General features: G+C 40.8%; 1 protein-coding gene across 1 annotated transcript; it reads right to left on the bottom strand.

Annotated features, from left to right (window-relative positions):
- Positions 1–206: 206 nt before the first annotated feature.
- On the bottom strand, positions 207–12,765 carry Taf1 (TATA-box binding protein associated factor 1). The gene is made up of 2 exons (XM_089255781.1): positions 12,526–12,765; positions 207–6,120 (listed from the first exon to the last, which is right to left on the bottom strand). The coding sequence occupies exon 2, from the start codon at positions 6,081–6,083 to the stop codon at positions 546–548; it is 5,538 nt and encodes a 1,845-aa protein (XP_089111907.1). The 5' UTR covers positions 6,084–6,120; positions 12,526–12,765; the 3' UTR covers positions 207–545.
- Between the last annotated feature and the right edge of the window lie 4,700 nt (positions 12,766–17,465).

Genomic DNA, 17,465 nt, shown 5'->3' with positions numbered 1-17,465 from the left:
GGGCTACCGCGCCCGGCTTTTCCCAGTTCGAATGTGTCCTAGGGGTAACTCCAAAACATTTATAAAACCCATTTTTTTCAGCCAATCGCCCCCACGACCGTATTTCAGCGTCGGTCAAGACAATGCGTGATCAATTTGTATCATTCAGAGACATAACGTATTGCTACTTTCCACAAAGATCACAGAGTGAAAACGAAAACTGATCACAACTTATACAAACTTTTTTTTTATTACTGATCTGGTATCAAAGTTATGAATTTCAATTCATCAGCGTATACACACACACACAAACTGTACATTTTAATCTTGAGCACAAAATCGACATAATTTTCCATTGAGTTCTTCAGCTACACCAACAGAGAGATACATTTCCTCAGCACGATTCGTTACGTCAAATGTCCACACTAAATAAAGTTTCGTTGAAATGATAAACGAAAAAAGAGAATGCAACACAATTATTTCTCGCGAACGTCGTGTACAGGTTGCCAGCACCTGTTTCCTAATCCTACGAACGATAGAGATTTGTTACGAAAAGTGAAGACTTCTCAAAACCAAAGGTCTTCGCTGCCTCGATCGCCTTCCTCTTCCTCGGAGTCGCTCACGACCAGGTCGTTGCAAGCGTTGCCGTCCATTTCTTCCTCGTCCTCTTTCTCGGGAACGCCCTCTAACTGTTGCTGCGGGTGAAAAGCGTACCTACCCTGTAGAAGGAATTCCGAAGGATCGTAGTTCTCGTCGATTATCTCGGAGCTCTCGTTATCGGCGCTGACCACAAACTGAGGAGTCGCTGCTGCCGTCCCCTCGATGGCTTCCGCGGACATGCAAACGGGCACGTTTTCGTCAGACACGGGCATCTCCGCCATCATCTTAGTCTGGCCGCTCATTCCGCTTTCACTGTGAGCTTGAAGGTCTTCCATCATGGTGAAATCGTCATCTTCGTCATCGTCGTCGTCCTCGAAGTCGCCGTCGTCTCCCTCGACGTCAACGAAATCCATGTCCTCGTCCTTGAGCTTGCGTTTCTTCGAGAAACTCCTTTCGCTGTCGCCGTACAGGCTGTCGTCGTGCAGCGCAGAGTTGGTGGTTATAGCCGAATCGGTTTCCGCCGCGTCCAGGGCGGCGTTCACCGCGGCCTCCAACTCGCAAAGTTGTTCCTCGTAGAAATCTAGAGCTGCGTCGCATTCTTCGACGATTTCCTTGGCTTTCTTCGTGAACTGACTGTCGGGCCCGTTGAAAGCCGTGCTGTTGGTGAGCAGCAGGTGAACGTCGTCCCTAAACGCTTCCCTGTTCTGATACTTGTGGGCCTTTATGTTCTTCAGTATGCTGTCGAGGTCTATGGGGTTTTTGACGACGGTACTATACTCCTTGGCGAACTTTTTACTCACCGGCTTGTGAAACGGCCAAGACTCTGGTATCGCTTTCAGACGCTCGCAAACTATGATCTCCAGAATGTAGGACAGGGCGACCTGGTCGTTATCGTCCAGCAGAGGGTTGATGGCTTTCTCCAAACGCATCAGCTTCTCTTCCTTCTCCTCGAACCGCCTGACGCAATGTTCCAGCATTTTGTTGGCGGTGTCCGTGAGGATACTGTTCAAGCCGTTGTATAGCTTGCTATTCTCGACCACTTGATTGACGTCTTGCAAAAACTCCTCGCGGCTCTTGTATCTGCGTTGATGAAGTTTTTCGCGCATGGTCTGCAAGTCCATAGGGGCTTTGATTATTCTGTGGTAGTCCGGGACGTTTTTCGCGCTAACTGGGAACCAAAATGGTTGTGTGTCCGGCAAATCCCTCATTTCGTTTAACATTTCTTCGAGTATTATGGATAGTGTGACGACGGGATCAGTTCTCTGCCTATTTACCGCCTTATTGTGTTTCTTCAAGTAATCGCAATGGGTAACGGTTCCGGCTCTCCTGCGCTTTCTCAGAGACACGGCTTCTTTGGGGAATTTGAGGACCAACGACTTTCGTCGCACTTCGTCCGCGTGCTTGATCAGCTGTTTGGAAAGGACGACTTTGGTTTCGTCCACCTTGACGAGATTGTCGTCTTCGAGTCCCGCCCTCTCTTCCTCCTCTTCTTGCTCCTCGGTCATGGCCACTTGGACAGGGGGTATGGGAGCGGCAGGCTGATAGAGCGGACACGTTTTATTCGTCCGCATATGGCCGATGGCACCACAAGCACCGCATTTCAGCTTAAGCATCGGCTGTTCTTTCTTTGGCTTCTTCCTGGGCACGACGTGCTTCTCCTTCTCTGCATTTCTCTTCAACCGCCGCAGCTGTTCTTGGAGTCTCCTGCGTTCCCTGCGAATTTCTTCTTTCTGGTGCTCATCCAATGTCGAAGCGAACTGTTTTATGAATGCAGGGTCTTTTGTTGTGCGGATTCTCACGTATGTATCGATTACTGCCGGTTTGCGGACGGTTTCGATCCGAACAAATTCCTTGCCTTCGGCGTTCCGGAAAGTGCGGTAAATTTTAAGTATTCGTCCACCCGCATTGGAACCTGTGCTGCCCACCGAGACGGCGTCATCGTCTCTCTCCGACTTCTGTTTATCCTTATCTTTCTTTCGCCTGTCATCTGAAATGTCCTCGCCCATTATCAGTTTCTGTAGTTCTCTGCGTTCCTCTTCTTCACGTTCTTCGGAGAGCTGAGAGCTCGTTTTCTTGTTTGAGAGCATATTCTCGATATTCTTTCCCATTTCCTCGATGTCTGAGTCATCTTCTGAACTGGATCCTTCGTCGGTAGAGAGAATTTCTTTCGAAGCCAATACCCTATTCTGTAGGTCGAATAAACGCTGACAGTCTTCTTTATATCTTTCTTGGTGCTCCGCAATGCTGAAACGATTACCTCGCGCGAATTTACTCATAGCTTCCTCTCCGGCTTTGGCCTGTTCCGTCGACAAGGTCCTGACGACGTCTATGACCTCCCATCTGGAAAGCTTCTTTATCTCTTCTTCGGGGACGTTGAATTTTCTCAGCAATTGCTTGGCGTTGCTGAGGGAAAGTCTTCGCAAGTCGGCATCCGTTCCTGTCACAGTTTTCTTGGCTTGGGCCTGAGCGCTGCATTCTTCTTTCGACTGCTGCGGCTTGTTAGGAACTCGAACGTACGAGAAGCCTTCTCCGCAGCCAGTAGGATCCGCAACTCCCGTCAGCTGCAGGAGGCACTTCCCTTTCATTGCCGAAATGAAAGCCCTCGTGGTGTTCCAAGGAGCGGCTTTGACCTCGTCATCCATTTTCATTTGCAGCTCTTCGTCGTTCTCGTCCTCGGGGGCGAACAAAGACTTCTCACCGTATCCCGCATCCTTCAGTCTTTGTTCTGCCGCGATCATGCTGTAGTAGGCGCAGCACTGTTCTGGTGAAACCATTGCACGGATCTCGTCCTCTGTCGGAAGTCTGAATTCGGACTTCAGCACCCACCAGTTTGAATCCGTCCCAGTCCTTTTAAAATCTGCGCACAGTTTTAGGCGCTTTCGTATACTACTCTCAGAATGAGAGGGAAAGGCTTTCTTGATGTCTTCCATCTTAATACGCCGGGGATTATCCTTGCTTTTCCAAAACAGTCTGTATATAAACACTTGTAAGAAATCCCTGATGAAATTGTTCGATTTCTTCGAATTGGGTCCCGGCACTTCGAATAGCGGTAGCTCCTGTCCGATTGTGAATATGTTTTCGACCTCTCTGATGTAGTAATGCTGTCGCGTACGAATTACGAGAAAATCTGTGTCCGGCAGCTCGTGTTCGTATATCGGGGCACGGAACAAATTATTTTCAAAGGCCTGTATACTCTGTCCCGGAAGTAACGAACCGAGGAACGGTGACGTGTGCGCATACGCGGTCTCCCCGAATTTGTACTCGGGTGCACCAGTGTCCTTTCCAGGTTTGCGCTTGTAATAATTCTTTATCTTAGTCGCCATTCCGACTTGCATCACGAGTGGTGGATGCTCCTCCGAGTATTCGGCAAGTATAAGTTCCCCGTCCCGACCAGTGAGGTCTTCTGCAGTTCTCATGAAGAACATCTCGCCTCCACCGGATGCTTGCCTCTCTTGTTCTCGTAATTTTGCTTTCCGCCGTATATTCTTCAACAGAGGCACCACACCATGAAAGCCAGGCTGCGACAGGGTACCGTGAGAATATCTTTTCAGTGGCGGACGATGGAAGTGTCTTAATTTTATGGGTCCCATGTGGGTCGGGAAAAAAGGCTGTCTGAGTTCTATAGCTGGGATAGAGTGTTGGATGAGGTTTCCTCCGACATTGGGCTTCAAAGCGGAATCTTGAGTCATTTTTGGATAATAGAATTCGTCGTTGGAGATGTTAAAAGGATCCTGCTTGGCATTCTGCGGTGGCGGCGGACTAGGTGGTTCCGGCTCCGAAATTACGCCAGCCTTACCCAACAGGATACGCGATTTACGCACCATATCTTTCTTTTCTTTCACGGGCTCGTTTGAAGTTAGAGAATTTGGGTCTGGATCGTCCGGTATCCCCAAAATGATATTTTCGTCGTTGGGATCCAACGTCAGGACACGAGGTTCGGGTATTTTTTTCATGGATTCGCTGTCCCATATAACGTTATCTTCCCAAGCAGAGTGAAGTAAGTCTTCGTTTTCCACGGGAAATATCGACCACCACGTGTCATCTTTGTCGTCATTGAAATCTATTTTGTTCATCGACCCTTTCGAAGATTTCAAGTTTGACTGTGAAGGAGCACGAGCGTTGGGAGCCGGAGTTACTCCAGAAAGGAGCTTAGCTTGTTGACTGTAAGCGGAGGCTGTTCTGTTCAGGCTTGAAGGGACCCATCCAGCAGCGTTATTTCGACTATTCAATTTGTTAAGAACTTTATGCTTCACTTCGTCGCCATTCCATATGACGTCATCTTCCCACTGCAGCTGAGTTACCATCAAATATGCATCGTGAGGGTAGCAGTCATTCTCCGATCGCTCCTCACCGTTTTCATCACACTCAGTAACTTTGAAACCGTAGTCAAAACTTTCTCCGTTCTCGGGAACATTGAGCATATCATACCAGAGCTGAGCGGGACCGTAGCGCCAGGGTGCTATGGATGGAGACGAATCGCTTGGTTTAGACGATTGGCTGTTCGACTGAGAGCTGTTTGCTTCCGTGTGCAGTTTCAACTTTTCTTCGTCATCGGATTCAACCATTTCTGGAGGAGGAGGAGAATACGATATATCGAGCACCCAACCTTTTCCAACACTTCCACCTTTCTCTTTTGCAGAAGATGACGTAGAATCTTGCTGTTGCAGCTGCTGTTCGTTGGTCGAAGACTCTGTGGTGCTACCAGAGGTGCTCTCTAAGAGCTTTTTCTTTTTCCGCTTTTTGACACCACGCCATATCTGCGGCAAGCTGGAAGGTTTGCCCGGACCAAACAGACGCGAAAACCTAAGAACTTTGCCATGTCTAAATTCGGGAAACAACTTCGTAACATCCATGTGTTTATATTTCGTAGGCAACATGGCTGCTAACGGAGCATCCAGTTTTTGCTCGTTCGATTTCATTTCTACAGTAGATCCGACTTCTTTGGCTTCATTTTCTACGGGAACACCAGTCGAAGCGGAAATTTCATCGGTCTTATCAGCAGCTGTATTGCTGCTTGAGGTGACAGTTTCGCCTACGGCAGATACAGGTGGTGGTGGAGGAGGCATTAATTCGGCATCTTTTGAGATTAACCCACCGTTGCACAGCGAAGACGCGTTTTGTGTTTCCGGTTCATTGCCGGCTCTCGTAGAATCCGAAGAGATATTTCCATTACAAGCGCTGTTATCGAGAGTGTCCTCAGCGAGTTCTGTTATGTCAGAATAATCGATAGCAGACGGGGACTTAACCTTGTACTCGTTTTCGTTAAAGGGAAGGTCTGCTTCATGCTTGTCCGAATCCTGCGAGTCTGGATCGAAAGATTCAACGTCGTCGGTTATTTCTTTCAACTGAGTTCCTATGCCAAGCTGTCGAAGTTGGTGCAAATGTCGAATGGACTCGGGATCGAGAAAATCATTTTCTAGACGGCCATCGTCATCGATGTTTCCAAACAGAAGATGAGTGAGTGAAATCGTTCTTCCGTCGTCACCATCATCATCACTATCCATGATGCAACTTTTAAGAGTCAATCACTCTCTTAGGAAACTGGGGGGGGGAAGAAAAAGAAAAAAATCAATGTTATCTACACATATACAATAACTGCATTCGACATAGCCTACACAACGATTGCCGAAAGCTTTTTTCGGACCTCTTGTTCGATTTTAATTAAGCGATACTAACTTCTAAAGATATTCAGTTTTTTAAATATCATATATACTTTATATATGAGACCTTATATATATTTACTTTGTTTTTTGATGTACTTAGTGCCCCCTTATGCAAGATGGAAGTTTAGCGATGTGTGTAGGCCTTGATTTTCGTAAACCGTGATTAAGAATCATTCGATTTCAAAATGATTCTACACTAGTAATCGACCATTAAAAAAAAATTGTTCATAAAACGTAGACACATTTTCGATTTTCCCCGTATATATTCACACATTACTTATTCTATTCCATGTTTTTAATTTTTAAGAAATATACAAATTTGAAATCAGGTGTGATTCTCCTACGTTCTTTTTTTCGCAAGGACATTGCACATTCGTGATTCTGGCATGACGGAGCCCAATATATTGATTATTGTACAAGTAGAATTTGATAAAATCACATTGTATAACACATGGCAATTAATTCTGCTGAATAAAGGCATTCTTTAGTTCTAACATATTTTTAAATAAAAATGAATTTATTTGGAAGTTTCTATTTTGGAGAATCTCTCGCAATCCTCCTCCCAGTCGAAAGTGGGTCGCAATGAATTTCTTAAGGAGAAATATTGAGTTATTAACCTTCGAATAGCATTGAAATTGACAGAGATTGATTATAACAATATATAAAGATAGATATATTCTGATATTTTAATTTTTTGAACATTTTTTGCATCAAAAAATAAATTTTTGATCGTCTGAGGAGGCATAGGCGCACCACTGTTCTAGAGCACACTTTCTTTCAGTGCAAGACTTTAGTTTTGACATTCTAGAAGCTTATATTAGCTCTCTATCTGCATTTATCAGACACAGAAATGAGTTGACCAAATCAGATGCTTGAAATAGAAGGAGGACAGCTTTGAACTCGACTATGTTGTGTAAACACCACCTTTAGTAGACTGAACAGAGTTTAAGCTATGGTCGAATTTTCCGCAAAATGCGAAAAAAAATTAGAATGCGAAATAAGCAGTAGCCACTTTCGCAAAAATGCGTACAGGGGGTACGAAATGAGTAGACATCCAACAGTCAATCATTAGCATTGTGGCATTTTGCTAAAGCTTTCCCCCCCCCCCCCTTCCCATTTTCGCTTTTTTTGCTAAAGGAATTTTGTATCTAGCTTAAACCCTGAGATGGAAGACTTAGTTGTGAATATAGTGTAAAATAGAAAGATCTTTGGTATCTCCTGTAAATTCTCATTTATCCAATTTTGGAGCTGTTTATTTTAGCATTCGGTCAGTATTTGGTTTTTTTATAGCGCATCTTGGTGTTTAAACAAAACTTATCTTTAAATTTTGGGAAAAGCATGGAATGAATTTGATTGACTTTCCATAGAAACCTAGGAGAAATCGCGTTTTGGCTGGCAAAGATTTTATCTAACGAATGTTAAGAGCAGAAAGAATTACCTTCGTTTGAAAAGATATCACTATATACAGGTTGAAAGCCAAAAATATTGGAAAAAGTAGTCCGTTATTCTTTACTTTTAAGTGGTTCGAAAATATGGGATGAAAACATTTTGTGCTCTTACTAATAGAAAAGGCATGCATATTTAGCAAAAATTATTTAAATGCAACATGTTCAAACTCCGCAAAACATCAAGAAAAAAGAAAGCAATGACTGACACACATTTCTGTTGATGTATTAAATTACGTGAGATCTTAATTAAATTTTTAATCTTCATTAAAATATATACATATTACTTTAATATATTCATTTTAAGAATGCCCAGGTTATTGAAAAATGTGCATTGTGTGCATATAAAATGTTTTATTTTGCTTAAAAAGTATGTGTTTAATGCATCATTTTTTTAGCTGTTACAGTTATAACAAAGTTCCAATATAATGAATAGTTTCCATTGTTTTTCCCACTGACAAGCACACAGACTGTATTTATATAGTGGTTGAAAGCATTTAAGTTATATTGAAACAATAGTAGTAAATCTTTATTACACGTGTGTGTATATATATATATATATACACTACTGGGTTCAAAAAGTTCAGAAACTCATTTCATTATGAAAGAATGAACACAGATAGAACCTGTTTATTTGAAGTTTTCTTCAAGGTAACTATTCTGTGGAATTATGCATTTTTGCTATTGTTCATTACAAAGGTGTAAATGCAGATTGCAACCTTTTTTTTTGTCACATCCTCCAGTGCCTTCGGCTCTGCACTCACTTTACTTAAGTATAGATAGCAGCACTAAAAAATCAGACACAATACTATATACGTACTCCAGACTGTTAGTTACACACATCCATACTTCTAGCACAACTCATTTGGTAGTAAACTGCAGATGGTGAGACCAGAATTGCGCTCAGATTGAAAAAAAAATAAAAATAAGAAAGTGGTCCATCACTGCCAGCAACACTACTTTGGACTCTGAAAACCATTATTCCTTAAGCAAATTCTTTATCCAAGGAGAAATGAAAGAGTCACATGGGGTAAGATCATGTAAACAAGCTGGTTGTGAAAATATCAAAATGTCATGTTTTGACAAGTAATTTGACACCAGTAGGGACATGCAAGTCCTTAAACCTTGCATGATTTGGTAAGATGCAAGCAACCAGATCTTTGGAAGGCCAAGTCATGGGTGCTACCTCACAATAATGTGCCAGCTCACAGGTCCCTCCTGGTGTCAGATTACCTGTCAAAATATCACATACTGAAATTTCCACAACAACTTATTCCCCTGATCTCGGTGCTTGTGACTTTTTCCTTTCTCCTTGATGCTTGTTTAAGAGGTAACGATTCTCAAGTTCTGAGGAAGTGCAGCGATGAAGGTACTGAAGGATGCGACGAAAAAAGGCTTGTAATCCGCATTTACATCTTTGTATGAACAATGGCAAAAATGAATTTTTGTGCAAGGCCGTTATTTCGAAGGAAACATCAACAAACAGGTTTTATCTGTACTCATTCTTCTGTAAGTTTCTGAACTTTTTGAACGTAAGAGATAGATAGGTAGAACTGCTCACAACCCTGGACTGATGCAAAGCACCTTACTTCTGTTACCTCTAAAGAGGCAGAGTTGTGTCGGAAAAGTTAGCGAAGATTTATAGTGGTGGCTCCCCTTGCCCCATGCTCGCAAGTATCGAATCACTCGCATCGTTCTCCCCATGAAGACAGCCATAAATTTGATGCAACTTACAAGCTATTGGACTAAAATGTATACCTGAACCCAATGACTGGGGGAAAAAAAAGAAGAGTAGTAGTATAATCACCTGGAAATGTAGTAAATTTGCATAATTTATGAAACACTTATCAAGAGGGTCAGTGGTTATGCATAATAACCAGCGATTATCAGGGGCCTGTACATTCAAAATACGGGTGTTTTCTAGACCCTTCACAAAATACAAATTAACACAGTGATTCTCTAACTTTTCCCAACTGCGGTGCTTCTTTCCCTAATCAACGCTTACTTGTGGCTTCCCGGAGCAGTTTAACAAAGACTCCCTTTGGAAAACTGTAGTCAGGGCCGACTTACCATGGTGCAAATGGCAAAGGTTGAGGTGCACAGTTTGAGAATCCCAGAATTAAGAAAACAATAAATTTGGCATTTAATTTTTTTGTGATTAATTAATTAGTGAATCCCACTTACGTTTCCATTTAGAACATTTTCTCCTTTGATACGACTTATTTTCTTGATCCCAATTTTTACTAATATAAGCCTCAAGATTTTCCATTTAAAGCATTTTCACAGTTACAATGTTTTATCATTACAATTTCTTGAAAAAAATGTTATAACTAAGATCCATGGTATATTGTTTTGCTTTATACATAGTTAATGACACTTTTCACAAAACCGAACCTACAAAAAAAGAAAGAGTCTGTACAGACCCTTGATTATGCATAGTCATCAGATTTATCACATTAACTGTAACAAAAACAGTTAAACCCGAAGATAGACAACTCATACAATATCACTGAACGGTGGTGCTTCAAGCCTATTCCAATATGTAATAATGCATATGAAGTAAGCATTACACTTTTGACCTCATTGAAATGCAACGACTTCCAATATAACATGTTTTTCAAAACTTTCGCTTTCAGTATTTTTGACAGGAACTCTTAGAATGTTAGTCAGACATATTGGTGGAGTTCTTAAAAACCAATCTAAGATCAATCAATGGATCTCTACTGATATATTTTTCTCTTTTTATGGATCAGGATCTTAAAAAAACATTATTTTGATGATCAAAGCTGTTTCACTTCTCCGTATGCGAAGGGCTCAACTGGGGGTGGTTGATGAAAGCTCTGTTAATTTGTTATTGACACGTACACAGCACCATACACTTATTCTGTATAGGCCTATGTGGCAGAATATAAGTGGAATTAAACATAACGTGCATGTGTGCTTACTGCCGAAGTTGATATACAGTGCTTTATTAGAACTGCAACGAAAACCAGAATTAGCCCAGGTACTGGACCAGCTATGAAAGGATCGCTGGTGAAAATCCAGTTTGTGAATATTTTTTCCTTTCTCTTCCATCTTCTGTTTTTGATTATCATGGATTTATTTCCCTTTGTTGTGGGTTTCTTTGGTATTATAACTTCTGCAATATTTGAGTTGGCGCTGATCCTACACAAACCTGCGGAAATATGGTTTAAAATACAGTAAAATCTTGCAACAAGAACCCTCGATATAACAATAATAAATCCCTCAAGGACAATATTTTTTCAAGTCTTGCTTGGAAATGCCTATACTCTAATGCAGTGATTGCCAACATAAGCAATGGAAAATTCCGGGGGGGGGGGGGCAGTAGAAGCTACGGGTATAACATTGGATCCTGTGGGTTAGATTGCGTTGGGAGAAAAAAATTTCTGAAGAGGGGGCGATGGGACAAAAAAGGGTGGGAAACTATGCTCTAATGTAAAGCTGTTGCCTCTCAATAAACAATCATTTTCCTACTAGGATATTTTTGCTCGGTCTGCAGAGTACGTTATATCAAGATTTCACTGTATACATGGTACAATTAATACTAGAATGCAGCTATATATACATGTAAAGCTGCACCCTAAATAAACGTGCTTGAAAGATACAACAAGCTACCAACATCCATGCATATAGTTATTAACATACTTTGTTTTGAAAGATACACAAGCTATTATAATATTCTTTTTCTTTCTGAGTACAACTGCGGTCTATTGCCATGGACAATTTATTACGACTGAGTTTTGCCAAAAGTGTACCTGATGTATCTAGTGGGTTGCGTGTGAATTTTTATATTTCAATTTTTTGCCACCTATCCTTCAATTTGCGAGTGAAGTGTAACGATTGGATATTTGTACCGTTGTAAGTCTGTTGCTCTCTCTGTTGAGACTTTTCAATGGAGGGATTGGCTTGCATTTCTGTGTCGAAGTTGAGAATCATAGAAGACCAACTTCATCCACCCACCACTGTGGTGCCAGCGGACAAGCTATTAACAGCTGTACATCAAATAAATGCAAAGTGTATTGTTTTTAAAAGATACAATCTGTGTGACATCACTTCCATTACGTCTGCCACAGCATGCCAAAGGGACGCACTGTGCAGTGTATGTATCCTCAGCTTTGTTTGCTAATTATTCATATAAGGGTAAAATAATCACTTCTAGAGATAGCACCTGGATGCCATACCGGGTGATTTGGAAAAACACCACCAAACGAAAAGGGCAATTCAGGCATACGATAGCAATACAAAATCACATAGGAGTCCTATGATAGAAGCATAGGTGAGGAAACGCCACCCGGGGCCACTACAGGGAGTGGTTATGCCACACACTTTTAAAGAAATCTCGAACTCAGCAAGCACGAAGTCACAATTTTGATAACATAAATACGTTCGGTGTCACACGTACACTGGGAACACACATTCCAGCATGTACCGATTCCTTTGACATTCCGCAGAGGGGTGTGTACGAGGTGCATGTGCGGTTAAGTAATAGTAGAAGCATGCAGTCCATGCCGGAATGTGTGTTCCTATGTGTATATGTGGCCCCCAACGCATTTATGTTGTCAGACTTCACGCTTGCTGAGTTCAAGATTGCTGTGATTTTGTATTGATCAAGATTGTGATTTTGTATCGCTATCATATGACGAATTGCCCTTTGCGTTTGGCGACGTTTTCCTGTGTGTTCATTCGCCAGTAACTGAACGACTGATTTAATTTGATTGAATATCGTTGTAACCGAGTTTGAACACATACACATGGAAATATGTCACGATGTTAACTAATTATAAAAGTATCAAATTAGAATGAGACGAGATAATCACCCCAATGGAGCTTCACCCCGACACGAACGATGATGAGGTCGAAATCCATTCACTCAACACACTGCAAATAACGGGTTCATGTCGGCATCGTCCATTAGGCTTCGCACGCGGCTTTTCAACTCCCCATCTCGTTTTACTTCGATCGAATATATGAACGGCCCGTGTTTGTTTACTTGATGAATTAACTCACAAAAGAGAGATACAGTTGGAATTTAAGGGAGGGTATCCTATCAAGTTTTTCTTCACGATGATAGGTGAAACCCTTAACAGATGGCGCTATAAACAACATATGTGGAAATCAGAGTTTTGATTTGCATTTGGCACAAACGCAATACGAACAAGCTGACCATATTTTCTCGAAAGAAATACGGGAAATTGGGATTCAAAATACGAGACATCACTAGGCTGACCATATTTCCTCGAGAGAAATACGGGACATTGAGATTTAAAATACGGGAAAATACGGGACATTGCCAATTATCGCCAAAACCGAGCATAGTTGCCAAATATTGTTAAAATTACGGTAAAATCACAATGGCGGGAAATGAAACGTTACTGCAAATTGCAGTGGATTAAAATGAATTTCTCCAAAAAAACGTTCACCAAGACAAATGTGGGAGATAAATATTCTCATTTATAGTTGTAATTATCATAATATAGTTTATTAGTTGAAAAATAATTTCAATCTTTGACTTCAATAAAGAATAAAAGTTCAAGTAAGCGTCGTGTAAAATACGGGAAAAACCGGGACACTTTTGCGAAAAAGTCGGGACGACCAAAAATACAGAAAATACCGGGACTGTCCCGGGAAATACGGGACGTATGGTCACCCTAGACATCACCAATTATTGCCAAAAGTGAAAAAAGTTGCCAAATATTTGAGAAATTACGTAAAAATCAAAATGGCGTGAAATAATGCATTACTGCAAATTGCAGGGGATTTAAATGAATTCCACGAAATAAAACGTTCATCATGACAAATGTGAGAGATTAATATTCTTATTTATAATTGTAATTATCATAATATAATTTCTGAGTGGGAAAATAATTTGATACTTTGATTTCAATAAAGAATAAAAATTCAAGTAAGGTTCGTATAAAAAACGGGACACTTTTGCTAAAAAGTCGGGACGGCTAAAAAAAACAGAAAAAAACTGGGACTGTACCGGGAAATATGGGACGTATGGTCACTCCAGATGCGAATCAAAATTTAGATCAACCGAAGAGATTCACTCCTTCATAAAACTACTCATCAGCTTCGACACATGAAAAACACTTCAACAATTGATCGAGTTTGTATTAAATAGTGAATTGAACAAAAGTTTGTGTGTTCGAATTCATATTGCTATGCTCCAAATGGCGTGAACTTTTATTTAGCACTGAATTTTTTACCAGCAAAGACGCTCCAAACTAAAACTGATTGGTGCTGCTCAGAATTTTTTGAAAAACTGTCGCTTTGATTTTCGGACGAAAAAATTTTGAATGTAAGTCATGAATGAACAAAATACATCGAGTGACCATATTATATAAAAAAAATGTTCGGACATCGAGGTTATTGAATGTTTTCATTGAAATGTTTGTCAGTAGTTTCTTTTTTTTTGTGAAACTCCAAAAATTATTGATTATCACAAAAAAAAGACATAGAAAACACAAAGATAGAAAGAAAAGATCAACAATTTTTCATGATCTCAAATATCCCATTTCGCACGTAAAATTAGGAGTAGCAAAGCTGGAAGTTAATCTGCCATCTGTTGATAAGAAGCTTGGACAAAAAAATTCAATATCTCAAAAAAAATTGCACTAATGCTGCCATCTACTGCTTATTGAACAAAGTTTGAAACGCTTCAAGCAAAGTTTTAAGAAATACCGATAGATGACAGCAAAACTTGCGAATAAGAAACTTTATCCGCTAATTTCAAATCGCGTTTCAAAAATGTTTCAGCTGCAATTTTTTCTTAATAACTGCTTGTGCTTACTATTTATTTCGTATTTAAAAAAAGGCCAAATATATAGAAGTTGGCACAGAAGAAGCTACAGAAGTTGGGAGTGCATAATTCTGAAATAAATCCGTGGTGGCCAACGCAAGATGATTCTGTGCGGTCCGCTACAAGATGAAAAAAAGTATTATCTTGTTGATATTATAGTTTTTCGATTGACGAAATTGTGGTTCATGTAGAAAAAAAAATTGTTTGATTTCACAAAAACAATTGTTTGATTTCACAAAAACAATTCGTATTTTCAACACACAAATACAAAACCTGTTTAAACACACAAATCTCTTAAACACACAGATTTCAAAAACCTACTGTGGCCGTTACGGAAGTAACCGTGGCAAAGTTTCTTAACGCAATCATCGCGGAGGTCAGTGATGGTAATATCTCGGCGATCAAATACCTCAAACAATTTTGATATTACTTTTTCGTAAAAATTCAAAACTAATGTGCTGTTGGTAAAATATTCAGTCGAGTATTTATTTAGGGGGGGGGGGAAGGGTGCAAACTACAAAAGCATTTTTTTTTTGCACAAAATTCAGAATAACAAATTTCAAAATACATGCACCAAATTATTTTCTTGTTTTGTAAACTTTAATCCAAAGCCGTCTTAATGCACGGGCACGCCCAGGGGCTTCAGGAGAAGGGAGGCCTCACAAAAATGAGATCCGGTAGAAATTTTCTAGAATTTACAAGGTAGGGCCTTAAAAAAACCATTTGGCCCGGGGCCCACGATGCTTTAAACGTTTTATGAAATACAAATACAACGCCACAACAGGCAAAATGCCCAACGAGGTGGCTGAGAACATTTCCACTCACGTTAGAGCACTGACATTCACAATGAACTAAAGAAAAAATGAGATGAAAAAATTTTCTCCGCTATAAAATTGTAGTTCACGTTGCAGCTGTTTATGAGTTTCCTTCGGCACTGATTTCACTGTCTATGAAAGAGCATATGGACACCCTTTTCCAAAAAGAAGAGTTCAGTAAATAATTATTTCTAATTGGTATTCAATTAAATGAAGTTTAGTCAATTGGTCAAATCTCGTAAAAATGTTTGTTGCCCGTGACGATGTCATAGCAAGCAATCATAGTACTATACTAAACCAGACTTGCACCTCTCGTCCATATTCCTTTCCGGAATTTCTAACGAGTTGATACGTGCTGGAGTGTGTGGTGTGTGCGTGTAGTGAACCTTCCGTGAAGTTTGTTTCTGTGTAATGTTTGTTATGTGTAGTGCTGTCATCTGCCATCAATTTTTCTAACTATGCATGAAGTGTAATGATTGGATAATGATATCGTTGTCGGCCTGTTGCTCTCTGCGTCAAGACTTTTTAACGGGGAGATCGGCCCACATTTGTGCCTCGAAGTTGGGAACCACAGAAAACCAACTTCAGCTGCACCAAATGTGGTGGCTGAACCACCACTGCGGTGACGGTGGGGTTCGAACTTCGGCAAGTCCGTCACTAAGAACAATCGACCATCACAGCGGCCAAGCAATCATACTGGGTGCGTCTTATTATGTGCCGGAGGTTTCTCCTTATGTGCATGCGGCTTATATACCGGAGTTTTGTCACTGCTTCTCATCATGTTGGCCCCTGAAGAGAGAGAGAAGTTCGTCCCCCCTGAAATGAATCATTACAGAAAAGCTGAAACATATGTTTAGGGCCATTCAAGTATTACGTAAGCAGATTTTCGGCCATTTTTGACCTTCTTCCCCCCGTCAGCAAAAAACTGACCCCCCCCCCCTCCGTCAGCAAAATTTCGTCAGCAGCTTAGAATATTTCATATCTTCAGAAAGGGGTGGTTCATGACGTAAGCAACCTTCAAACCCCCTCCCCCCTTATCATCAAAAGTCAGCAAATCCAACCCCACCCCCTACCTCGATGCTGACGTAATACTTGAATGACCCCTTACCGAAGAACTCAAGTGTCCGAATTTTCAAGTGGGAAAAATCTTAGATATTTCTCATTTTTAATAAGCTGTTACTAAGTAACAGCTAGACCAGTGGTTCTCTACTGGTGCTCCGCCCTTGGGGCTCCTTATGCACAAGGGCTCCTTATGCTCCAGGGGCGAGGGAAATAAAAAAAGACAGTAAAATTAAAAAAAAAAATTATAAATATTTTTAAATAGTAAAAATGAATCAGTAAATTTGATGAATAATTAAAAAATTTGCCTACGGGGTTCCGCCATAGAATATTTTACTTAAAAGGGCTCCGCGAGTCAAAAAAGGTTGAGAACCGCTGAGCTAGACTTTCTCAAGCGGTCTCTCTGTCTTTCTTTAAAATCCCCCACAATCTCGGTCTCTGACCATTGATGCAATTTACTACCATTTTACAGCAGAAATGAGTTGCTTCGGAATTGTACTGGTGTATCCATAGCAATTGTGTGAGTAGCAGGAAGCTGCGAGTCCACACTACGCATACTAGGCTACACTTTGGCCTTGAGTTGAATGATTTGCCGAGTTGGTGGAATCATCTCGTTTTGGTACATAAAACGGATTCGCGGCATGGATCCATAATCTTGGATGGCGGAAAGGTGTTTCGATGTGATTCCTAACCGATTTGTGCGGGGGTGGAAAAAAGGGCAAAAACGACAACGAGAAATCTCCCCCCCCCCCTCCCTTCAAATATAGTTCGATCAAAGTTGTATCGTTGTATCTAGTTCAAATCTAGATACAACGATATCCTATTTTACAATAACTCTCTCTACAACGATATTTTCTAAAGAATTTTTAAAACTGCTAAAAAAACGATAGTCTATTATATCTCTCTCAAAATAGGCTTCAATACATTTTTGAATTCCTCACACGAATTTTGGTTCTTTCGAGAATGTTTAATAACGTCGGTATTTCGCACCATCTACGTGTACCTGCCGAAAGTGATAATTAAGTTTCCGTGAAGCTATTTTCTGTGTAGTGCACAAAAGTATTTGGCAATAAATCACTTT

Source organism: Pholcus phalangioides, unplaced genomic scaffold (genome assembly GCF_987345545.1).
Source record: "Pholcus phalangioides strain wild (caught in Gottingen) unplaced genomic scaffold, Ppha-v1.0 ptg000004l_1, whole genome shotgun sequence".
Classification (NCBI taxonomy): Eukaryota; Metazoa; Arthropoda; class Arachnida; order Araneae; family Pholcidae; genus Pholcus; species Pholcus phalangioides.
Note: the sequence above shows the minus strand (reverse complement) of the source record. Positions and strands in the feature narration are given on the sequence as shown.